Source organism: Cynocephalus volans, chromosome 10 (assembly GCF_027409185.1).
Source record: "Cynocephalus volans isolate mCynVol1 chromosome 10, mCynVol1.pri, whole genome shotgun sequence".
In the NCBI taxonomy this organism is placed as follows: domain Eukaryota; kingdom Metazoa; phylum Chordata; class Mammalia; order Dermoptera; family Cynocephalidae; genus Cynocephalus; species Cynocephalus volans.
Window position 1 is genome coordinate 125,926,502 of NC_084469.1, and position 25,374 is coordinate 125,951,875.

At 39.9% G+C, this 25,374-nt stretch overlaps 1 protein-coding gene across 6 annotated transcripts in view; it reads left to right on the forward strand.

Annotated features, from left to right (window-relative positions):
* The window catches only part of WDR59 (WD repeat domain 59), an 87,575-nt gene that overhangs the window by 17,977 nt on the left and 44,224 nt on the right, over positions 1-25,374 (forward strand). For all 6 annotated transcript variants that reach the window (XM_063110146.1, XM_063110141.1, XM_063110142.1 and 3 more), the window contains exons 3-8: positions 2,898-3,033; positions 7,009-7,094; positions 8,336-8,416; positions 10,681-10,718; positions 14,404-14,492; positions 15,884-16,000. In XM_063110146.1, the coding sequence (XP_062966216.1) occupies positions 2,898-3,033; positions 7,009-7,094; positions 8,336-8,416; positions 10,681-10,718; positions 14,404-14,492; positions 15,884-16,000 (547 nt within the window). The remainder of the gene's footprint in view (positions 1-2,897; positions 3,034-7,008; positions 7,095-8,335; positions 8,417-10,680; positions 10,719-14,403; positions 14,493-15,883; positions 16,001-25,374) is intronic.

Here is a 25,374-nt window from a genome sequence, read left to right on the forward strand (position 1 = left end):
AGGTGCCTTGGAGTAACTGGCTCAAATGTTAGTTTTCTCAGCATTCACTGGTGTGGGTTAGGTGTTCTAGGAGGAAATAGAATTGTGTAACTGGGAATGATGCAAGTGTTCCTACACACACACACACACACACACACACACACACACACACACACACATCCATATTATTTTTCAACATGATCTTGAAGCTCTCCACTTCATTTTCTTATATTGAATTTTAAAGTTTGTGTAATAAAGTATATAGAGTGCATAAACTTTAAGTGAATAGCTCAAATAAGTTTCAAAACATATACACTCATGTAATCATTATTTGGATTAAGATGTAGAATATTTTTTATTTGGCACCTTGGAAGACCCTTTCAGTCTGGAAATCTGTCTTTTAGTTTGGAGAAATTTTCTTGTATTATGTCTTCGATAATTTTTTCCCCTCCTTTTTTCTCCTCTTTCGTTCTCTATGGATGAAAGTCAGTGTTGGATATCCTGTATGGATTCTCTTCTGGTCTTTTTGTCTTTTTATTTTGCAGTCTGGGAGTTTTCTTCAACTTTAATTTACAATCCTATCAGATTTTGGGAAATTTCTAGTATTATTTTAATTTCAAGAGTTTTTTCTTGCTCTGTTCTTTAGATTGTCTTCTCTTACTACTCTGAGAATATTGATTCCAGATTTTTTTCTTACCTTTGCATTATCGCAGTTTCCTTTTAATTCCTTTTGTTTTCTTTTGATTGGCTTGGTCTCTTTCAGGTTTCTTCCAGTGACCAAGATCATTGACTCTGTTATTAAAGAATGATTGGAATCTCCATTCACATTGGCAGGTGGTGGGGTTCTCTATAGGGAGATCAGGTGGGAACTAGGTCCTTTAGTTAGAGGATGCCCAGGGCCGAGCCCGTGGCGCACTTGGTAGAGTGCTGCGCTGGCAGTGCGGCGACGCTCCCGCCGCGGGTTCGGATCCTATATAGGACTGACCGGCGCACTCACTGGCTGAGTGCCGGTCACGAAAAAACGACAAAAAAAAAAAAAAAAAAAAAAGAGGATGCCCAAATGCCGTGATCTCCAGGGTTTTGTTGTTTTGTGTTTGCTTGCTTTTTTTTCGTGGATCACTTTCTCCTGAGAAGAATCCTCCTATCTCTGTCTAAAGAATAAAAGGCAGCAGTCGTCGTGAGTGCTGAATAGGGGAAGAGGCTAGCACCTCACATTTCACTGCAGGCCCCTGTTTTGGGTACCGCACCTCACATTTCCCTTTTGCCGTACTTCTTGTCCCAGGCCCAGGCTTCTCTAGGGAATAACAGCACCCACCCTCCACTTGGGGTGAAAGAGAGGTGGTCACCTGGCTGTGGGGGGTACATGTAAGCCACTCTCTGCAGTGCTCTTTCAGACAATTCTACTTGTTTTGTTTTGCCTTTTGTTTTCCAGCCCTGCTCCTTACCCTTGCCTTGAGACCAAAGCTTCTGGTGCCAGGCCCTGCAGTGTGAATCAGCTTCTGATTCTGCTCTCTATGCACTGGTGCTTTATTTAGCTTTCTTTACTGTAGATCAATTACCACTTATCCATCTGCTTTTCATTTCCTCTCTTATTTTCCTTGTCTTTGTGGGTTTCTGTCTTTTTTTTTAACTCTTATTTTAGTGAGGCTTCTTAGTGGAATGAAGATAAACACATATGTTCCATCAGGCATCCAAAAGTGCCCACTTTCTGCTATTCTACATTTACTCTGTAATGTCTCTGAATGGCCCTACTGATACATACCCTATATGTATAGATCTTAGTCATGTACTCTGTACTATTTTTCTTTTGGGAAGATGCCAGTCTGCCCACCACAGGATCAGGTGATTCCTTTGGAAGAGGACAAAGGTTCTAGATCTTTGTTCTCAGTAACTTTCTTAGGAGTCCCAGAAATTTTGTGAAATTGTGTCTTCCCTATGCTTTTCTTCTTCTTCCTTAACTATCCCTTCTTAGAGATTCGCTATCACCTAGAGTTTTACGTGCCATTTCCTAGCTCTTCTGAGAAGGGACTATTAATCTTTTTTTCAGTTTTGAACCTCCCTATTCTCATTGATATCCAGGGGTTTAGAGAGGTCTCTAGTGAAGAATCAATAGCACATGGTTGCAGAGATGTTGATTCACATACCAAGGATTTTTTACTTAAAATAAAAGGAAAATAGGTGAACACAGGACATTCCTGTTTTCAGATCCTTTATATTGATTGGGACCTTGGACATTATTGGCACTTAATATGTTATTCCTCTTTTTTTTTTTTGGTTATTATTTTCCCTCCTGACAGATTTAGTTTTCTTTACCAGGTAGTCAACTTGGAAGGGAATTTGAGATTTTTTACAGGATTTTGGCTCAGTGAGAAATGATGTGTTTAATTTAACACTCATTCCTTGAGTACAGAGCTCTGTGCCTAGTGATAGGGGGTATAAGGGGGTATACAAAGATATTCAAGAGGTGGTCTACACTCTAAACACTCAGTTGAATTGGGATGAGGGCCTTAACATTAGCAGCCCAGCTACAGAGATAAATGCTGCAGTCCAAATGCAAACCATGCACTGAGAGTACTGTGGAGGCAGTGATTAATCCTACCTGGGGTTTGAGAAGGGCCAGTAGAGGGCAGGTTGGAGCTGATTCTAGGGGAAGACGTCAGACTGTCGTGGATGGAGGCAGTATGGAAGACCATCTCTGGAGGTAGACTGTCACAGGAAGACTGCTCCCTTTTGCCTGTCAGCCAGCTTGAGTTACTCTTGTCACTTGTATGCATTTCAGAGGAGGTAAACATCATGTATATCTGGGTTTTGGGGGAGCACTGCTTACAAACCATATGCAGTTCCTAAACTGCTCTTCTATCTCAATGCTAATGCTTCCATATTGTTACATTGTTATAATGTTGATGTTGTTCTCCTAGCCGCAGATTCCTGTACATCGTCAATCTAGATGCCCCTTTTGAAGGTCACCGTAAAATCTCTCGCCAGAGCAAATGGGACATTGGAGCCGTGCAGTGGAATCCTCATGACAGCTTTGCGCACTATTTTGCAGCTTCGGTGAGCTCATTTAAGGAATATAGAAGAATACTATTAAGTGTGTCGTCTGGAGCTGGCAGGTCTATGTCCTGTGTGAAGAGAATACAATTCTCATTGCTCACTTGGAAAAGAGGTTTGGGTAGTTCTGAAAGAAAGACAGAGGCAAATTGCACATTAAATATATGTGGAAATGTTTGATGGTCCCATTGATATCAGGCCCTGTATTTCTAGGGACTGAATCCAGATTTTTTTTTTCCAGGGGGGAACCTAGATTTTGAAAAGGAAACAGGTAGACGCCTCATTTCTGTGTGTGGTGAGAACCCATTTTCATTAGCAGCAGTGTAACTAGCCAGTGGCCAAATGGCAGATGACTTTGAAAGACATTCTAAAGAGGGTACCTGGGGAACTGGTCTAAGGTTGGTTTTATGACTTTCAGAGGACTCAGGAGACTCCCTATACCCTTCTACTCAAAGGAAGGAATTCCTTCTTGATTGGGATTCATTAGATTGGCTAACCATCTCAAATTTTATATGCCTGTTTATGTGTGAGTTTTTCCAGGAGCAACATGCATAAGTTTTATTTCTTTTCTTTCTTTTTTTTTTTTTTTTTGGTGTCTGGCAGGTAAGGGGATCCGAATCCTTGACCTTGGTATTATCAGCATCATGCTGTAACCTAGTGAGCTAACTAGTGAGCCTTTCTTAGATTTTCTGAGGGATTCATGACCCAGAAAGATTCTGGACTAGATCATCTCTGGCATCTTTCTCCAGATTCCATATCATTATTCTATTCTCCTAGAACAATGGAAGTCTAAACGTTTTGCCCTTTTTGCACTGGGCTGGAAGGAGAATATTTAAAGAAGTCCTTCTTGTTAACTGGGGGTGGGACCATTCTACACCTCTGTGTCTATTCTTATCAGGAGAGCACGTGAGCAAAGAAAGAAGAGCAGCATTGTTAGTTTGAGAAGGGACAAAAAGCTGCTCTTCCTGGTCATTTCCAAAACAGAATCTGGACTGGCTGGTTAGCTCAGTTGGTTAGAGTGCAGTGTTACAACACCAAAGTCAAGGGTTTCGATCCCCATACTGGCCAGTTGCCAAAAAACAAAATGAAACAAAAGAAAACCAGAATCTGACTTTAACCATATCTGGGTTTGAACTGCTTTTTGGGACTATACTGAAAGAGAAGTGGCAAGTAAGTCACTGATTTTTCATTCAGTCTCTTTCATGGGTGTTAGAAGAATGCTCTTCTTGTCAGCTTACACCTCTGGCTCTTTTGCTTTCCTCTCACCCTCAACTCCTGGTCGTTTAGTCCAGAATTTCTCCACCTTGGCACTTGACATGTTAGGCCAGATACTTCTTCCTAGTGAGGTCTGTCCCGTGCATTGTAGGATTTTTAGCAGCATCCCTGGCCCTTACCTACTAGATCTCAGTAGCATCCCTCTCCCCCTCACTGTGATAACCAAAGATGTCTCTAGACATGTCAGGTTTCCCCTGGGAAGCAAAATAGCCCTAGATTGGGAACCACTGATTTAGTTTGTCTCCTCAGAACTTGACGCAAGTGGATTAACACTGCATTTGTTCAGGAGTGATAAGGAAGACAGCCTTTTTTGTTTGTTTTTTGACAGTCATTTTAAAGTGAACAATTTAGTGTCCTTTAATATATTCACAATGTTGTGTAATCACCACCTCTGTTTGCTTCCAAAATATTTCCATCACTCCAGAGTAAAACCCCTTACCCATTAAGCAGTTTCTCTCCATTTCCCCCTCCCATAGCCCCTGGCAACCACAAGTACACTTTTTCTGTCTCTATGGATTTATCTGTCCTGCATATTTCATAAAAATGGAATCATACAATAAGTGACCTTTTGTGTCTGGCTTCTTTTACTTTGAATAATGTTTTGGAGTTCATCGACATTGTAGCAGATATCAGAACTTCATTCCATTTTATGACTGAATACTGTTCTCGTATGATGTACCATAATTTGTTTATCCATCCATCCATCAATGGACATTTTGGCTGGCTATTGTGAATAGTGCTAATATGAACATGCATGTGGATGTGTGAGGGGTCTTCAATAAGTTCATAGAAGGATTCATATTATCTTTTAATTACATTTTTCCATGAACTTTTTCTTTTTTTTTTAAAGATGACCAGTAAGGGGATCTTAATCTGACTTGGTGTTGTCAGCACCACGCTCTCCCAAGTAAGCCATGGGCCAGCCCTCCTGCGAACTTTTTGACATACCATCGTGCTTGTTTTCAGTTCTTTGGAGTGTACACCTAGGAGTGGAATTGCAGGGTCGGATGGTAATTCTATGTTCATCCTTTTGAGGGAACCACCCAACTGTTTTCCACATCAGCTAAACTGTTTATATTCCCATCAGCAATGCACAGGGTTTCCAGTTTTTCGACATCCTTGCCAATATTTATTTTCTATTTTTCTTTTTTTAAATTATAGCCTCCTAGTGGGTATGAAGTGATACGTTATTATACATTATTAATTTACATTTCCCTAATAATTAATGATGTTGAGCATCTTTTCATGAACCTATTGGCCATTTATGTATCTTTTTTGGAGAAATGTCTATTCAAGTCCTTTGCCTTTATTTTTTTCCCCCATTCCCCTCCCCGCGATTTTGCCCTTTTTTGAATTGGGTGGTTTGTATTTTTGCTGTTGAGTTATAAGAGTTTTTTAAATATATTCTGGATGCTAGACCTTTATTAGGTATATGGTTTGTAAATATTTTCTGCTGTTCTGTTAGTTGTCTTTTCACTTTCTTGATAATGGCTGATACACAGAAGTTTTAATACTGACGAAGTTCAATTTATCTATTTTTTTCCTTCTGTTGTTCTTGGTTGGAAGGCAACCTTTTGAGAAACAGCTTTATAGTTAGGCAAAGTCCAAGTTCTGGTTTTAACATTCACTCTTCTACCTTAAGCAAGTCACTTAACTTTCTGAGCCTCAGTTGCCTCTTCTATAACATGAGTGATGACACCCACTATGCAGTGTGGTGGGAAAGATCAGAGGTCAGATTCATTAAGGTGCCTAGTACACTGGCACTAGCAGACCCTCTGGAAATGGTAGAGAATATTATTATAAGATGAGGGGACTTCTTTTCATTCCTGTTCCCTTTGGAAACTATTTTGAATCCTATCCTAACCTTTTCACAAGAACCTTACTTATTTAGATTTGAAAACTGGCATTTCAGAATAAAAATATCAGTGCTTTATACATCTGTGTGTGAGCTAGAATGAAAATCAGTCAATTATATATATGAATTTATAAATTATTAAATGGCCTGCCATAGTTGTCAGTCTATTAGTAAACTTTATTGACTTTCAGTATGTTTCATAAACATAGGGAGCCTTTGCTGTTTTGTTGTTTCTTTAAGTGAAATGTATTTGATGGAAGTTTTGTGGGGTTTTTTTTCCTTTTTCCTATTGTAGTTGTGATTTCTTTTCGTCCATTTTCCCTGACTCTTTCTGCTTACCCTTTTGAGAAATTTGATGTAGGTGTATTTCAAGGAGTCTTGCATAATATTGCCTTCTAGGACACCCTTTCAGTGGTGTTATTTTTTTCTTTCTCATGTTTCAGTAATTTTAAGGTATGGTAGATGGACTTTGGGCATTTGGGAAGGGCAAGCTGAAAACATCTAATGTGACAGCAGCTGGAGAGATAAGTCTGTGACTTTTGGAGGGGGTCGAAGTTCCTCTAGTGGTTGGGGGATGGCTCCATAGCACATAAAGCGCATATGCAGTAGTGTGTCTGTGGCTTCAGTTCAGCTCTGACTGTTCAAGATGAGTTCCTTTTAATAGTACCAAGCTGAGTTGATCTCAAGCAAATGTTGATTATGCTTATTTCTGATGGCTTTTTAAAAAGTTCAACCTGTAGGACTTCCACCATGGAAGTTGGCTTCCTCTTCTCCTCCTTAAGCAGACTGGGTGAGAGCATAGGTTCTGATGTGCATATTATGCTACCCGCTGCCTTATTCCTTTTCAGAGTAACCAACGCGTTGACCTTTATAAGTGGAAAGACGGCAGTGGGGAAGTTGGCACAACCCTGCAAGGCCATACCCGTGTGATCAGGTAGGCACCAGCCATCCATAGCTCTAGGCCTCTTTTTTTTTTTTTTTTTTTTTGGTGGCTGGCCAGTGCAGGGATCTGAACCTTTGACCTTGGTGTTAGCACCATGCTCTAACCAACTGAGCTAACTGGCCAGCCCTTTTGGCTTGTCTCGCTTTGACACAGTCCTTTGGGGAACAAAATGAAGATGTTGTCCTTTTCTCAGGGCTTTACTCTCTGGGTTGCCTTGGCCCTGGGTGGCTGACAGGTCATTTAGTGTTCACTGAAGTAATGGTGAAGAGCACAAGGAAGGACAGCCAGTGTTTGGGAAGCATCATTTGTGTAGCTGTTGACTCCAGTGCCAGAAGACACTTAGACAGATACAGCCTAGTCCAGAGGAAAGGATTAGACCTGATTTTTACCTCAGGAGGGAGACAAAGGTTATGCGCCACAGTCCCCCGTTCACAATCAGCAGTGCCTAGGAGCATCTGGAGACGTCAGAGAGCAGCCCTCTGCTCTTCTCTTGCAGCTATGGTCACCACGCAGGACTCCCGCTGCACGGTTCATTACCCAAATGCATGGCGCCTCACATTCGGGGCCTTCCCCTTGGCTTCCGGAGTGTTCCTGGATCCATTCTTTCCCAGGGTCGCTGTTTCTGGTTTGAGAAAACTTTTTCTGGGGAGTAGCAGCGGGGAGTATGGGGGTCGGAGGTGGGGGAAGCTGACCTTGAAGCGATGGGAAAGGTTAGACATCTGGGTCTGTGCAAAGTGTTCTGTGGAGTAACTGCCTTTCTAGGAGTGAGGGTACAGGTAAGGAGGACCAGAGGCCTGCCAGCCCTCCTTGAAAGTTACGTGGCAACTTGTCACCTCGCTGCTGCTTCAGAGATGTTGGGTTTATCCAAGGTACCTGTGGTGGAGTCTGATTTAGAAAATGATAACTCTAAGATTACTTTGTGTGTTTTCTTTTGTTTATTAAGAGAGAGAGAGAGACTGTGTGTGTGTGTATTTTAAGTTGAAATGCTCCATTTCTTTTTTGGGAGCAGGCGATAGTATAGTTGGTGACTATAGAGAAGGACCTGAAAGTTTCCTCCTGAGCTCAGTTAACTCTTGTTCATTCTCAAAGAACTTTGGAGATTCTCAACCTAAACCATGTTAAGAAGCCCATTAACAATGATTTTCTGAAGTCACTGGAGACTAGATTTGCTAGTGCTTTGGAACTAGATTCTGAACTTTTTTCTTTTCTTTATTCTGTTTCTTATGTCCTAGTGACTTAGACTGGGCAGTGTTCGAGCCAGATCTCCTGGTTACCAGCTCTGTGGACACCTACATCTACATTTGGGATATCAAGTAAGAATAAACAGGCAGATCCAATTGGTTGTGGGACAATTTGGGACCTTTGTTTTAGAGATCAAGTGTGTTAGTTTGGTTTCCCTTACATGCAGAGCCTGAGACGAGGGTTTGAGTGCAAATACATTATTTAGGAGGTGAAAAAAACACTGGTAGGGGGCTGGAGAAGAAAGGCAGGGTTGGGAAGTCCTCAAGTAGAGGGAGCATTATCCACTGGGTACCCCTGTGAACAGGTAGAGCTTAATCTTACTGGGGAGTGCTGGGTGCTAGTGTAAAACTCCCTCCTCAGAGGTATCCCACTGAGTGCTCCACTGTCAGTCATTAGTGAAGGCTGCCCCCAGTTGCTCTTAATTCCGTGGCACTTCAGGCTTGTCACAAAGGATTACGCAGCAGGCCTCAGCAGCCAGGGGAATCCCTTTGGCGAAGAAACACAGGTGCTGGCATTCAGAAGTCGAGCCAGAATTTCCTGAATTGGCAAGTGATGGTGAGAGGTATTTTGACAGGGCACAGACATATGTCTGCTACAGCAGGCAGTGCTAGGAGACACATCTGCTGCTCTCTTTACTTGCTCTTTGTGAGTCTTTAATTCCCCAACTGTAAAAGAGGGCTAATAGCCATCTCACAGGGTTACACTACATGGAGTAGACAGTAAAGGAGCACTCAGCTCAGGCACTTCATAACCCTGGCTCATCATAAGTTCTTCAGTATCTCCCTTTGCAGGACAAAGTGCCTTTTGCCATGTAGGTAGCGGTGACATCTGTAGTCCCCCAGGCTGGACACCAGCTCCCCTCACCAGGCTATTCTGTTTCCCTCATGGCAGTGGCTTTGTGATGTTTTATATTACTGATTGGTACTATAGGTAGAAGACAAGCCAGGTATTGAGGTGGAACAGACCATACAGACCAGGGAAAGATGGGCTCTTAGGCAGGTAAGGATGTGAGGCTGACGTGACCCAGCATTACATACAGATAAGCACGTTAGAGCTGAATGGACTAAAGGCAATGACAGAGGGGACAAGCACAAAATCCAGGGGAATGGAAGAGGGAACAAATACCCAGGGGGCTATGGGGCAAGATTAGATTATCCCTCGTTTACACAAAACAAGTATTTTCGTGACTTAAAGACACTGAACTGACAATTCCTCTTCAGATTTTCTTTCTTTTTGATGGCTGTCTGGCTCAGGGAGTGAACCCTGGACCTTGGTGTTATCAGCACCACGCTCTAACCAACTGAGCTAACCAGCTAGCCCTCCTCAGGTTTTCTAAACAGTAAGTTGAGCCACAGATTTGCCTTCTCTGGCCTCCTCAGCCCAAGGTGCTGCCTCATTTTACAGTTTGGTGGAGAAGTTGCTCTTCTGACTTTGTAGTAAACTGTGGAGCCACTCTCTCCAAGAGTCTCCCCTTGTGTCCAGAGTAGTGTTTTGTTTTGTTTTTTTCTTTTTTAAATCGTGGTAAACAACACATAACATGACATTTACCATCTTAACCATTTTTAAGTGTACAGTTCAGTAGTAAGTATATTTACATTGTTGTGCAGCACATCTCCAGAACTTGTCTTGCAAAATTGAAACTCTAACCATTAAACAGTTACTCCCCATCCCTCCTTCCCCCAGCAACCACCCTTCTACTTTGTTTCTATGAATTTGACCACTCTAACTACCTCATATAAGCAGAATCATGAAGTACTTATCATTTTGTGACTAGCTTATTTCACTTAGTGGAATGTCCTCAAGGTTCTTTCATGTTGTGACATACATCAGAAATTCCTTTTTAAGGCTGAATAATATTCCATTCTTTGGACATACCACATTTTGTTTATCCATTCATTTATTGCTTCCACCTCTTGGCTATTGTGAACATCTAGAATATTTTAATCTACCTTTGAAATGCTGTTGGGAATGTTCTTGCAGAGTGTGCTTCCACTACCGTCACCTTGTTGTTACTAGGAGCAATGGCATCAGGAGGGGATTCTCTCCCTCTGCATCAGGGTTACCCAGGCCATTCTGCACCCTGTAATATGTTTTCTATGGCTACGACTGTATGATTTGAAATTCAGGCTCAGCCTCAATTGAAGTGGCTGATAAAGTTCATCTGCCTTGAGGGAAACAGGTCTCTCTTTATACTTGTTCTTTTTAAGGCCTTACAGCATGCCTAACTCCGAGCTCCCTCTGAGAGGAAAGTGACAAAATGTGTGCAGAGGGTGAAAAGCACCAGGCGGATGGTGGCATTTGAATTAGCATTTGATTTCTGATTTTTATATTTCAGAGACACAAGAAAACCTACTGTGGCACTATCTGCTGTAGGTGAGTGTACGCCCCTCCTGGGCTTGTCTTCATTCCATTCCTTCCCTTTCCTAACTCTTCCATTCCTTCTCACACTCTGACCACCCATGCCTTGTGCTCCACCATGGCTGGGTGCAGATGTAAGTCCCACATTGCAAGGGGCTTGCTTTAGATTGTTCTCAGAAGCCAGAATATGGTTCAGAAACCTATTTCAGAATTCAAGGACAGGAGCCAAGTTGGTTTGTTTGTAGATGTTTTATTGTGGAAATCTTCAAATGTATATAGAAATAGAGAGAAGAAAGTGAACTGCCTTGTGTTTACCATCACCTATAACAGTAGTCATCACATGGCCTATCTTATTTCATCTATAACTCCGCCCAACATCCCACCTCCCACTCTCAGCCCCATTGTGATTTTTTTTTTTTTTACAGATGAACAGTAAGGGGATCTTAACCCTTGGCTTGGTGTTGTCAGCACCACACTCAGCCAGTGAGCGAACCAGCCATCCCTATATAGGATCCAAACCCATGGCCTTGGTGTTATCAGCACCGCACTCTCCCGAGTGAGCCACGGGCTGGCCCTCCTTGTGATTATTTTGAAGCAAAACCCAAGTATCATATAATTTCTTCAACAAATATTTTTGTATGTATTTTTACAAAAGAAAAATCCCTAAAAAGAAGTAACCATAATACCTAAAAATATGAACAATAGCTCTTTAATATCATTAGACATCTAAGCAGTATTTTCAGATTTCCCTAATAGTCTCTTTTTTTTCTTTTTACAAATTGAGTCAGAATCCAAATAAAGTCCATACTTAGAAGTGATTGATATGTTTCACATCTTTTTTAGACTGTAGATATATTCTCTCTCTCTTTTTTGGGTTTGTTTCCTTTCTTTTTATTTTTTTGCAGCTGACTGGGTATGGGGGTTTGAACCCTTAATCTTGGTGGTGTAACACTGAGCTCTAACCAGCTGAGCTAACCAGCCAGACCTGTATTTGTTTGTTTTGTTTTCCTGCAGTTTATCTATTGAAGAAACCAGGTGGTTTGTTCTGTGGTTTCTCCACAACCTATATTAAGCTGATTGTATTCCCACAGTGTCATTTAACGTGGATGAACTGAGTTTTTAAAATTACTTTCTGATCTAGCTGTTTTAATTGCTTAGTTGGAATAGACTATTTTTGGAATTCTCAACTAGGGCTATTAGGGAGTATTTTCACCACTTCCTGAGAGTACAACATGGGTATAAAACTGGTATAACTTACAGTGATCAAGCCCAGTCGTTAGTATTTTCGCATCCTTGATAAAAACATGTTTTATCTGTATCTTAAATCCTATTCCTTTCTATCATCTTGGTACATCTGAATACATATTTGGTGTTTGTTGCGAAAGGATTACATGATGATTCTTTTTTCGTCTGCCCCCCTATGCTTCATTATTTAAAGGCATTTAAGCATCATGATTGTATTAAGCAGCTGGATTTTATGATCTGTGAGGTTAGGGACCATGTCTGTCTTGTTCAGTGCTGTAGACCTGTGTTTACATTTGTGCATTGCAGACATTTGTGCCTGACCCAAGGAGATGCTTAATAAATGGTGGTTGTGTGGCTGTAGGAATCAAACACCTGTGATCCGAGACATAGTCTGGCTCATAGACATGGCTGTACAGGACATGCAGCTGAATAAAAAAACACATGCCTAAATCACATTCCCCTGGCATTGTTACTTACACTTAAAGGTTTCTAAGTTAGATTGGTTTTAGAGGAACCCCAAAAAGAAAGAAAGTTCTTGTTTTCAGCCCACTCATTCTAATTGCTTTCTTTTCTGCTGTAGGTCCTTGTCAAAAATAGAAATAAGAGACTTCTTTCCTTTTTGCACCTCAGTGAGGGTTCTCAGTGGTGGCAAAGCTACCCTGGGAGAAAAGAGGCAAATGAGAGGCTTGTAGACCTTTATAAACTTGTGGACCTTTATTTTTATTTTTATTTTTTTAAAAGATGACTGGTAAGGGGATCTCAACCCTTGGCTTGGTGTTGTCAGCACCACGCTCAGCCAGTGAGCAAACCGGCCATCCCTATATAGGATCCGAACCCGTGGCCTTGGTGTTATCAGCACGGCACTCTACCGAGTGAGCCACGGGCCGGCCCAACTTGTGGACCTTTATGTGGATGTCTAACATTCCCTAAGAGGTGCAGCCATGGATGCTGCCTGCTCCCCAGAGTCTGTGGTCTCTGTCCATCAGAGAGCACATTGTTTGTGCCCTTTGGGATAGGAAGTCAGTAACAGCATGTCTGTGTGTGCTCCTGAGTGTTCTCTGTCAGAGAGCTCTTACAGCCTGGGACTTGCACGTCCCAGGTGTTGCTATCCCAGTAAAGCAGGTTTGATTAGGGGGTTCTCAGAGTCCTTTGGGAGCCTTTGTGTTCTGATGGGCCCCTCACTGAGAAAAATGTATCTTCTTAGAACTCTTCAAGTAATTCTGTCAAGAGGAGAGAGAGCAAGCACTTCTTACTTACTTTCTCCTCTAGCTGATACCTTTTCTTGCAGAGAAACTGAGTATCTCAAGTAATATGCTACTTTGCTTCATCTTCAGTGATCTCCAACATTTGTTCTTACATGACTTAAGATGTCCTATGTGTCAAGAAAAAATAAGAGAAACAAACAGCTTCACCCAAACCAGCACAACATATCCTTGGGCAAGGACAGGTCCTGGGCCTTCACTCTCTATTTCCTGTTATATTCTGAGCCCTTGCTCTGTCTCACTCTCTGGACTTCTTGGATCACATTGCTCTCCAAAGCCCTGGATCTACTATGGGTTTCCTCGTGATAAACACCCAGCCAAAGGGAAATTTGTCAATGTGCAATATCATGTGTTGTGTGAGCAAGGACAAGATGAAGCAGGAGGGAGAGCCCTCAGTTTGGTTCTAGTTTAAGTTGATTAACTTGATTTTTTTTGTCTGTTAGAAGTGCCACTATGTCCCGGTTTTCCGTGTCTCAGTGCTTTTCTGGCATCTCACTTTACGCTTCCTGTCTTATGTAGTTCTTTCGTCACTATTGTTGCCTCTCTGTACTAGGAGAGAGGGAAAAAGACTGAGTTCGTCCAGTGCCATGGGTGTTCTCTTTCCCTGACTCAGCACCGTGCCAGTGGCCATGTCTACTCTGCTGATGGGGAGATGAGAATCAGGAGGGGAGCACATAAGCCCTAACAGCAGAATTGTCAACACTAGGGCTTATTCTTCAGCTGAGCTTTTGTTCAAGACTGTTTTTCCAAGATTGTTCCTCAAAAACAACAAAAAGTGGAAGGAGCTGGCATGAGAGCTGAGGCTCTTCTCAGTAAGAGCACAAGCTGGTGTCATTGGGGTGATGAAAGGCCAGGTTGTGTCACGAGTCAATTACCAGCCAGCAGTGCCATGCTCAACTACTGCTGTGTAAGAAACTGCATTTTCCTGCTGATTCTGCTCAGAAGAACCTGTAGATTTTTTCCCTGAGATTATTTGCTCAATTAGGTGACTGTGATTCTGTTCCCATGTGTTAATTCATTCATTTTGGGGGGCTTCATTTTATCTGTAATGGTGGAGTTGGTACAATCATAGAAGCTTGAAGGGTTCTGTGCTTATTCAACCAGAACTCATTATCCATCTCCCCTGGAGATGCTTCAGTCTGTTTCCAAAAGTGTTGAGGGCTGCAGCTTTCTTCCCTGATTTTTCTTTGCAGCGGGTGCCTCCCAGGTCAAATGGAATAAAAAAAATGCTAACTGCCTTGCCACCAGCCATGATGGTGATGTACGGATATGGGATAAGCGGGTAAGTAATCTCTTTTTTCCCCCTCAGTTGGTCTTTGGTCCCTTCCAGAGGGTGTGAAGAGGATGTTATGAGTCTGGGGGACCGTGTGCAGCATGGTAAATTGCCTTTTTAAGCTCATAGTACCAGGCGACATTTACTTCTTAATCTGATTGATGTTGATGGAAGGTAGGGAAGTGAGGCATTATGATCAGTGGTGAAGAAAATCAATTCAGGGCTGGCCAGTTAGCGCAGCTGGTTAGAGCATGATGCTGATATCACCAAGGTTCAGGGTTCAATCCCTGTACTAGCCAGCCACAAAAAAGAAAAGAAAAGAAAATGAACTTGGCCTGACCTAAATTAGGGCCCCATTTTGCTGACTCCTAATTTTGACATTAGGTAAGTCCCTGTAACTTCTCTAAGCTGTGGTTTTCTTATCTTCAAAATAAAGATAATAATAGGCAGTATATCTCAGGTCACCAGACACTATCTTAGGGACCAGACACTATTCCAGAATACTCAGCAGACTTCTTATCCATGCCCCTATTTGCAAAGTGAAAACTGATTGTTCTAGGGTACATACCATCCTGAATATTTCTGGTACAGAGCACTGAGGCAGAGTACCCATTATGCTCAAATACCCCCCAGAAGTATAGACAGTCCATCAGCCTCAAAATAGCTTGCAGACTGATCATATATTCTCACTGCAGCAGCTAATGTAGCATTAGGCGTGAAAAGGTAACAGGTCATAGGCTGTGGCAGTAATGGGAAGTCTCTTGGAAGTTTGGCATGTTGGCATCAGTGAGAATGTTGATTCAGGGAAAGGGCCTCCCCTGCATCTTACTGCCAGGCAGTTGGGTTGTAATGCCTGAGGTGTAAATACTGCTTCATGCTTTGTGAAGCCTCAGGCTAGAGATCCTCAGCCTTTGTGGGGAGGACATTGAGTGTCAACCATGTAATAGTCTTTTTTTTTTTTTTTTTTTTTTTTTTTTTTTTTTTTTTTTTAAAGATGACCGGTAAGGGGATCTTAACCCTTGGCTTGGTGTTGTCAGCACCACACTCAGCCAGTGAGCGAACCGGCCATCCGTATATGGGATCCGAACCCGGGGCCTTGGTGTTATCAGCACCGCACTCTACCGAGTGAGCCACGGGCCGGCCCAACCATGTAATAGTCTGCTGGGTGCAGAGTGGGGATACAAAATACTACCACGTACTGTCTCTATCCTTCAGAAACTCTGCTTTGTTTTGTTTAAGCCAAACAAAACAACACCAACAGTCATCCAGCTCTTCTTCACATACTTTGTAAATGGGCCTAATTTCTTCCCGCTCCAGCCCGATGCATGACTTTAATGAAGGATATGAGGTAGTGAGAGCTTGTTCTTTCTACACTTAAACTCAGTGCCGGTCTGTTGCAGAAACCCAGTACAGCAGTGGAATATCTAGCAGCCCATCTCTCCAAAATCCATGGCCTGGACTGGCACCCAGACAGTGAGCACATTCTTGCTACCTCCAGTCAAGACAACTCTGTCAAGGTAAGTGGCACCCACCAGGGCAGTTGGAGGAGCTGTGTTTGGTAGGCATCAGGGATGTGTGCTCTTTTCTTTGGGAGAAAAGCTACAGTATGTTAGCATAGTATGTGTGTCTCCCATACTATGTGCTTCTTGGGAAGCTGGGCAAGTAAACATCGTTGTGTTGACCACTGACCAGCAGGAGTGATGTTGTAGAACCTGTCTGATATGGCTTTTAACATTGGTTCGGAAGGTTTTCTTCTTTCCCTTTGGGAAAAAAGGTCAGGGGCAAAAGCATTTAGAAAGGAAAACAAGTTTACTTGCAGAGGTTGCAAGGAAATCAGGTATACATAACAGAAATATAAGTAATAAAGAAAAGCCCACAAAATTGTTACCAAGTTTACAATTAGTTTGTTCATAGTGGAGAAACATCAGTTTTCTCATATGATTATCATATCTGCAAAAGTTACAGCATTTCAGATATCAGCATTGCAAGAGTCAGAAACAGTTGTTTTTATTAGAGATTCTCTAACTTATAGGAAATGCTCAAGGTTTTATGTGTTTCAGTGACCTTGTTACTCTTGGTTTATCTCAGAGTGCAGCATTTCTTGTTTTCCCTCTCTGACTACGGCATGTGATGTGCATCCTGAATCAAAACGATGGCAAGGCAGAGTCATCTTTGCTCCACATTTCCTCCTTGCAGTCAAGTCTCTGTCCGTAAGGACAGGGATTTGACCACAGAAGTTGGTTTAGTAGTTTGTCATTCAGCGTCATTAATTTAATGTGTATTATATTTACATGGGCACATACGGCATCTTTTTGGTATGCTTAGCAGAACTAGAGTCAGACACTAAGGCCTAAAAGTTAACTTCTGTCTTGAGCTTTGTAAGTCCTCTGGGGTTATACTTTACTTTTACATGCTAGCAGTGGCTTTTTTGTTTGTTTGTTCATGTTGTATTTGGGTTTTTGTCCCCATTCCCTGATCAACTTTGACTCCCAAGTTCAGGAACCAGAAACCATCCAATTCAACTTTGCCCTTTCTTTGAGATGCCTAAGTTTGTTGAAATTCAGTGACATCTTTACCACCTGTGAAGCTATGATTCGATAGGTAATAGAGCAGGTAACAACCAGTTTCCTGGGAGGACTTTATAGGCATCATTTCCACATATAAAGTACAGTCCCTGTTTCTTACTAGTAGGCTTAGCTTACTGATGAAGTGAAATTTTTGGCATGGTATTTGATTTATTCCACTATATCCTAGAAGGATGGAAGATGATCTTTATTGAATGTATGTAAATATGATCATAAAAAGTGAAACAATTTAGTAAAAGCCCCTTGCATAATATTCAGTCATTCTTGTAGTAATTTGTAGGTAAAGATCAACATGTCATTTTTTCTGCATAATCATTATTCTTGTTTATCTGACAGTTCATTAACTTGTAATTTGTAGTAATAGTTTTTATTATATTTTTATTTCCTGAATTCTAAGGGGTCAGCTGGAACAAAGTACCACTGAATGAGTGTTTGTTTCACTTCAGTTTGTAAATTGTTTAACTATAAAACAGTTGAATTGAGGGTAAGAGATAGATCGAGAAGAAAGAAAAGGAGTTTTCTTATATGGCCCTTAAAAACAGAACATTAGTCACAATTAAATTAGTTCATGTCATTTTAGGTAATTTTTTTTTTTTTTTTTCTGGTCATGGGTTAAGCAGTCTGTTTCACAGTATTGCTGCCTTCTAGTCTAAGAGAGTCCTGGAAATCCAGACACAGTCCATTGGTACATTTCGACAGGTGTGTGTCTGGCCATGAGACAAGTCAGCCTCACTCAGAAGCTTGCTCCCTGAGTCTGTTCCCTGTGATGTCAACAGTCAGGAGAACCTGATTCTTCATTGAGACTCTTCTGGTATTTCTTCAGAAGATTTCCTTTCTTATCTATAGCTTGTAGCAGGGGCCCTTTGGCAAGGGTAGGAGAAAAGCAAAGTTCCCCACAGATACCAAGGGACACTGTACATAATTAACCTAAGGAGGTTGAATTTCAATTTTGTTAGTTTTTCATATATTGTGGACTTGATAACAGGGCAGCATTTATTACTGAGCCAATTAAAATCTGGAGAACGCCAGGCATACCTAATTATTTCTAGTATCCTTCCTCTTATAAGTTGAGGGTGGAAATTACTGTTTACCCTGTGGCCATCTGAGGAACTGAAAAGCAGTTTAGATGGAAAAGACATCTTAACAATTTTATTATTTTGAACATGGGGCCTGAATTTGGCAAAAAAAGAATTGTCAGAAGAAACAAGATGTAAGCATAAATCATAAGGGTCTAATGATAAGAAATGATTATAGTCTTTTTTTTAAAAAGATGACCAGTAAGGGGATCTTAACCCTTGGCTTGGTGTTGTCAGCACCACACTCAGCCAGTAAGGTAACCGGCCATCCCTATATAGGATCCGAACCCATGGCCTTGGTCTTATCAGCACCGCACTCTCCCGAGTGAGCCACGGGCTGGCCCTATAGTCTTGATATAGAGTGAAAATAGGGCCGAGCCTGTGGCGCACTCGGGAGAGTGCGGTGCTGGGAGCGCAGTGACGCTCCTGCCGCGGGTTCGGATCCTATATAGGAATGGCCGGTGCACTCACTGGCTGAGTACCGGTCACGAAAAAGACAAGAAAAAAAAAAAAAAATACAGCGGTAAGTAACAATAATTATTAAGAATAGTAACCTTTTTGGAAAAGAACTTTAGTTTAAGAAAATAATTCACGAACATTTTGAAAAATACAAAAAGTAACAGTATTTTAGTGATTATAGTAGTCCATTTCTGTTGCTTATAACAAGATACCTGGAGCTGGATGATTTATAAGAAAATGAAATTTATTGCTTACAGGTTGGAGATTGGGAAGTCCAAAGTCCAGGGAACACATCTGGTGAAGGCCTTCTTTGGTGGTAATTTCAGCGATGTAGGATATCCCATTGCAAAAATGGTGGAGCAGAGAGAGACTCTAATGGGCTGTCCTTTTAAAGCCCTCAGAACCGTGCCTATGACCACCATTATTAATCCATTCATGAGGGCATGGTCCTCAGGATCTAATCAACTTTTCAAAGCCCCACCTTTCAATTACCGTAATAGGATTTCCCATCCTCTTCACAGTCACAGTAGGGATCAAGCTTCTAATACATAAAACTTGGGGGACACAATTCAGTCCATATCAGTGATGTCAAAAAACCTCTGCTCTCTAGGCTCAGACTAGCTTTTTACTGTTTTTACTGTTTTATTGCTGCATATGAACTACATGCTCAGAAATCAATTGTTTAAACAGAAAGAAAACCTAAATTTTAGTTTTATCCCTTTTGTATACAATTCATACTGTTCTGTTTTGCAGAATAGCCTTTTCACAAGGCTTTTCCATTTTACAAGAAAATCCATAACAATCAGCCGATTTTATCAACACATAATATTTTTTATTGCTCCTGTCATACTTATTATTTGCCGATATTACAAAGCAGAGCAAATATAGCTCACTTCTCATCAGACCTACAACTTACTGAAAACCTTCAAATTTGTCTTTTATTCTTTTATATTCTGGCACAGACAATTTTATTATATGACAAAATTACTCTATTTTTCTCCTTGATAAGTAAGAAATACATTGATTATCTTGCACATGTGTCCTTATACAATCATAGATAATATTTGACATTCTTAAAGTAGTAAAAATAAGCATGTATACTAATGTTGTCGAAAGGTATTTGTAAATCCTTTCAATCTATTAATTGTTGCATAATCAGTAAAGTATTAAAATAAGAGGCAAGGATGTGTGTGTGTGTATACAAATTATGTTTCATAACTCAATTTTTAAAAAGTATTCTGTATCTTATTTAGAAATTGTCCAGATATACAAAGGTCTTTTTTATAAATAACTTAATTCAAGGTCTTAAAGTTAATTTAAGGATTTTGCAATTACAATTTAAGTTGATATTATAGCATACAGAAACAAAAGTTAATGTCAAGAGTTTGTTAGATATCTAACATATTTACCCTGATACAGTGATGTAGAAGCTAAGTTCTTATGATCTTTAGTATTATTAAAAGTTCGTAATTACGTTGTACCCCATAAATATACACAATTATTATTTGTCAGTTAAGAACAAGTTTATAAAAACACTTTTTAAAGGCATCAGTTATTTTTATTCAGTTTAGTTTAATGTAACTTTTTTTTCTTTGGCAGCTTACTGGTAAGGGGATCTGAATCCCTGGTGTTGCTTCACCACACTCTAACCAACTGAGCTAACTGGCCAGCCCAGTTTAATGTAATTTTACATTTTCCTAATTTTAAACATTTTATGGAAATGATAATAACTTGTATAATCCATAAAAATGCTTTATACTATTTAGGAAATTTAATTTAGCTTTCCATGAGAAAATAAACCCAAGCCTAATTTAAGATAGAATAGTATGTTAATATCAATATTTATACTGTGACAAAATCAGGAAAAGACACATAACTGTTTATAAACCCAAATTATCAAACTAGTCTAATTTGTCCAGGGATTCACCTTCATTAGGAACATTACCTGAAGTTTTTTCTGCATTTATTTACTAATTAAAAAAAAATTATAAAGTTTGTTTTGAAATACTGAAGTGTTTTTAGTGTTTTTTGTTTGGTTTTTTGTTTTTTTACCCGGTTGTCAAGCTTCTTATTTTGTGTTCTAGCATCCATGGCCATTAATTTAAATCACTGCTATTTTTTTCCCCATGAGCTACGGCTTCAGCAAGCATTTGAGGCTTTTTTAAAAAAGAGCTGCATATGTAAAGCATTAGAAGTTTTATTTTTTCTTTCTAGAAATTCTTGAGTTTTCTTATTTTAAGTTGAACTACTTGGTTATTAATCTCCATACTGTATCAAAACATGAATGTCATTACATTTAGCAGATCTTATAATCTAATTCATTCATTTTTTTTCTCGAAGTAGGCAAAAGGTACACCTCTGTGTTTGCTCAGAAACTATTGAACACATCTCTTCCCACACTCATACAGTGTAAGAATCTTACCACACTCTCAGGCAAATCAGGGATTTCAGTGGAAGTTTATAGCTGGATGTTTACCTATTCATTCTATGCTGTGTTCTGTCATACTCCTTTGTTTGTATTATGTATTAATTAAGGAAACAACTTTCGAGATTTATTAACACCTTGTTGGCATGTGGAACACTCTCTTGCATCTCAACTTGGCTCATTTGTGTATTTCTTCAGGATATCCCAATTTTCTTTTGAGAGAGGAGTGAAAGTCACCCACTTACAATTCTAGATTTTTCAGAAGATAATGAAACTCTTCAAGCCAGAAGTGATCTTTGCCATTCACATTTCCATTCAAGCATCTTTTACAAAATTATTACACAAGCCAAGTAGAACCTTTGGGAACTCTCATCTCTTGCTCTAAAACCATGGGAAACCAGTTTTAAAAGATTTTGAATATTTTAAAATTTGGTGAGAGATCTTTCTGCCTGAACTGGATGTCCCTATGATGTATTCAAATGACAGATTTTATGACCAATTAAGTTTCTAAAAGTTTTGAAACAGTGCGCCAGCCTGAGAGTACATGGGTAGGTCAACTACATTTACAGACAGCGTTATAATTTTAAAAGGCCATCATGAAAACAAGTCTTTTGTGAGGAAGGGGAAAATCCTTGAATTTGTGGCTTGTTGGCCATCCTCACTTTGGGGAAATTGTCAACCATTATTTTCTCTTCAAATACTACTTCTGTTTCATTCCCTCTCTCCTTTTCTCTGGGAGAATAATTACACATCTGTTAGATTTTTTCACTGTGTTCCATATAGTCTTAGATACTTTTTTGTTTTTTCCATTCTTTTGCTTTGCTTCAGTCTGGGTGTTTTCATATGCACTATCTTCCAGTTTACTAATTCTGTCTTTAGCTGTGTCTAGTGTGTTCCTAAATGTATCAGTTGATTTTATTTACTGTACATTTTAATTCTTAAATTTCCTTTTTTAAAAAGGTTTTCAATTATAATTTTTAAATTTGGTGTTTGAGCCCTTGAATGTATTCTATTACAGTTACTTTAAAATCTTTGTCTGCTAACTCTGCTGTATGGACTCTTGTGGATCTGTTTCTATTGTCATTGTTCCTCTTCTTTTTTGGCCACATCTCATATACCAGGTTAATTTTGATTGACTTCTGGACATTGTTTATGAGAAGTTGTGGAGATAATTTGAGGCTCTGGAGGATGCTTATTTCCCGAGAGGATTTGGTTTTACTTTTGTCAGGCAGCTAGGCTGTGAGCAGTAGCAAAAGGGATTGAGATGATTTCAACCTTGTCCGTACATTCAGTCATGGTACGGACAGCTCTATTTCTCCTTCATTGTTACTCCTAGACCTTTCTCAGAGAGTCACAGGCTGAGATGTTGACTAGGGCCCCTTCTCTTTGGTGGGCCTAGACCCAGCACTGTATGTTCAAAGCTCTGCTCAACTTCCCAGCTTCTCAGTTGCAACTCTCAGCATTGGCAAATATGAGGGGTCTTTAACAAGTTCATGGAAAGATTTGTATAAAGATTTGAAGTATGCTCATATTTTGAGGAGAACAGTGTTCCCAAATGCCAGGCTCCCTCATCTCCCAGATTTGGCTCTGCCGTGCCTTGCTGCTTTGGTAACTCTCTGAAGCCTTCAAACAGATGTTTTTAAAGTATTTTTTTCTAGCTTTCTTAGTTCTCAGTGGGAGGGTTGGCTTAAACCACTTAGTCCATTATTGCCAAAGGCGTTATTCTTTTGGGTTTTTTTTTCCTTTTTAAAAAAGGTTTTTATTTTATTTTATTTTATTTTATATTTTGGTGGCTGGCTGGTATGGGGAACCAAACCTTTGACCTTGTTATTACAAGGCTGTGCTCTAACCAACTGAGCCAACTGGTTTTTATTTTAGAAAATTTCAAATATGTACATAGGTAGATTAATAGCAACTGTCATATACCATTTGTTTAGCTTCAACAGTTATCCGTTCATTATCAGTCCCATTTCATTTATGTCACTATTGTGCCCTCATCCCTCAGATATTATATTACTTCATATGGATTTCATCTTAAAATTGTTTTCATTAATGTATATAATATAGATTAAATAAAATATACAAAGTGCACTAACACAAAGTATGTATCTTGATGAATTTTTACACACATATGTGCTCAGTAACCACTCCAGACCAAGATATAGAATCTTTCCAGCACTCCAGAAGATTCCCTCATACCCCTTCCCCGCAATACCACCCCAAGATAACCACTATTCTCACTTCTATCACCATTGGTCAGTTTTGCTAGCTCTTTATCTTTGTATAAATAGTATTATACAGTATACACTTTTTTGCCTGGCTTCTTTCATTTAACCTAACCTGATATCTATGTTGCAGGATGTCTTAGTTTATTTTGTGCTGCTATAACAATACCACAGACTGGGTAATTTATAATAAACAAATATATTGGCTCACGATTCTGGAGGCTAGAAAGTCCAAGATCGAGGGGCCAGCATCAGGCGAAGGCCTTCTTACTGCATCATCCCATTCAGAAGGGCAAACAGAGGGTGAACTTATCCTTTTATAAGGAACCTACTCCCACTATAACAACATTAATCCATTTATGAGGGTGAAGCCTCAGGGCCTAATCATATCTTAAAGTTCCTACCTCTTAATACTGTTGAGGATTAAATTTCTAACACATGCTTTTTGGTGGACACATTCAAATCATAGAATAGCTGTCAGTAATTTGTTCTTTTTACTTGTGTAATATTCTGTTGTATGAATATACACCGATGTATTTATCCATTTTCCTGTTTATAGGCATTAGGTTTGTTTCCAGTTTTTGGTTATGAATCAGGCAAACAATTAACGTTCTTTACATCTTTTGGATGATGTATAGACTCATTTCTTGTGGCTATATACCTGGGTTGTAGAATAGCATATATTTAGCTTTAGCAGATGAGGTCAGCCAATGACTGAGAGTTCTAGTTGCCCCATATCCTCTCTCATACTTGTTATTGTAAGTCTTTTTCTCTCATCTTTTAAAAAAAATTACCATACAGTCTTTTTTGAAAGTTTATGAAATTTAACACATGTACAGGTTCATGTAACTCCCCACAATCAGGATCCAAAACAGTTCCATCACCCTAAAGAGCTACTTTGGAGTACTCCTTCATAGTCACACCCTCCCCGCACCCCTAACTCCTAGCACCACTGAACTATTCTTCATCACTATAGTTTTGTCTTTTTGAGAATGCCGTTTAAATGGAGTTATGTTACATAACTGTTTGAGGTTGGCTTCTTTCTCAAAGCATAATGCCTTTAAGATTCATCCAAGTTGTTGTAAAAATCAGTAATGTATAGACTTTTTATGCCTGAGTAGTATCACTGTATGGAAATACCACGATTTATTTTCCATTGACCTATTAGAGGACATTTGGACTATTTCCAGTTTTTGGTGATTGTGAATAGAGCTCCTATAAACATTTAGGTATTGGGTTTTGTATGAACAGAAGTTTTCTATTTTCTAGGGCAGATATGTAGGAGTGGAATTGCTGGGCCATATGGTTCATATACTTTTAACTTTTTAAGAAACTGCCAAACTGATTTCTTTTTTTTTTTTTTTTTTCTTTTTTTTTCGTGACCAGTGCTCAGCCAGTGAGTGCACCGGCCATTCCTATATAGGATCTGAACCCGCTCCCGCCGCGCTCCCAGCGCCGCACTCTCCCAAGTGCGCCACGGGCTTGGCCCCAAACTGATTTCTAGAGTGGTTCCTGTCATTTGTTTTTGAAAGTAATTTCTTAATACCTGAATAGTACAGAGTGTCAATCTTGGTTTTCCTGCCTTTGGTATTCTGCCATTTCCTGCTTTTGTGACAAATGCACAAGCTCTAAGTGTATGAGGGTACTTCAAAAAGTTCATGGAAGATAAAATTAAAAGATAATACAAATCCTTCCATGAACTTTTTGAAGTACCCTTGTATTTATATGTCACATTAGAAGCATGGGTGTCACTAGGGTAGAATTCTTGCCTGGCTCACCTTTGTGTCTTCTCCATCTTCAAGTCCCACACTTCACATGATGGAGTGGGTGAATGAGTGTGTACTTGAATGGATTGGTGCCCAAATACTCACACAGCTGTCTTTTTCCTTTGTGACCTTGGGCAAGTTACATTGTTTAGTAATTTAGCCTCTGCATTTGAAAAAGAGATTAATAACACCATTAAATGGTTGTTATAAAGATTAAATGGTTTAAAAAACTTAAAGCTCTAAACATGTGTCTGAAATGCAGTCAGTAGGCAGGACATTTCTGCTATTATTATTGGTTAAATTACTTGCATGGTGTCATTTTTACACAGGATCATAACATGTCACTTTTACCTTT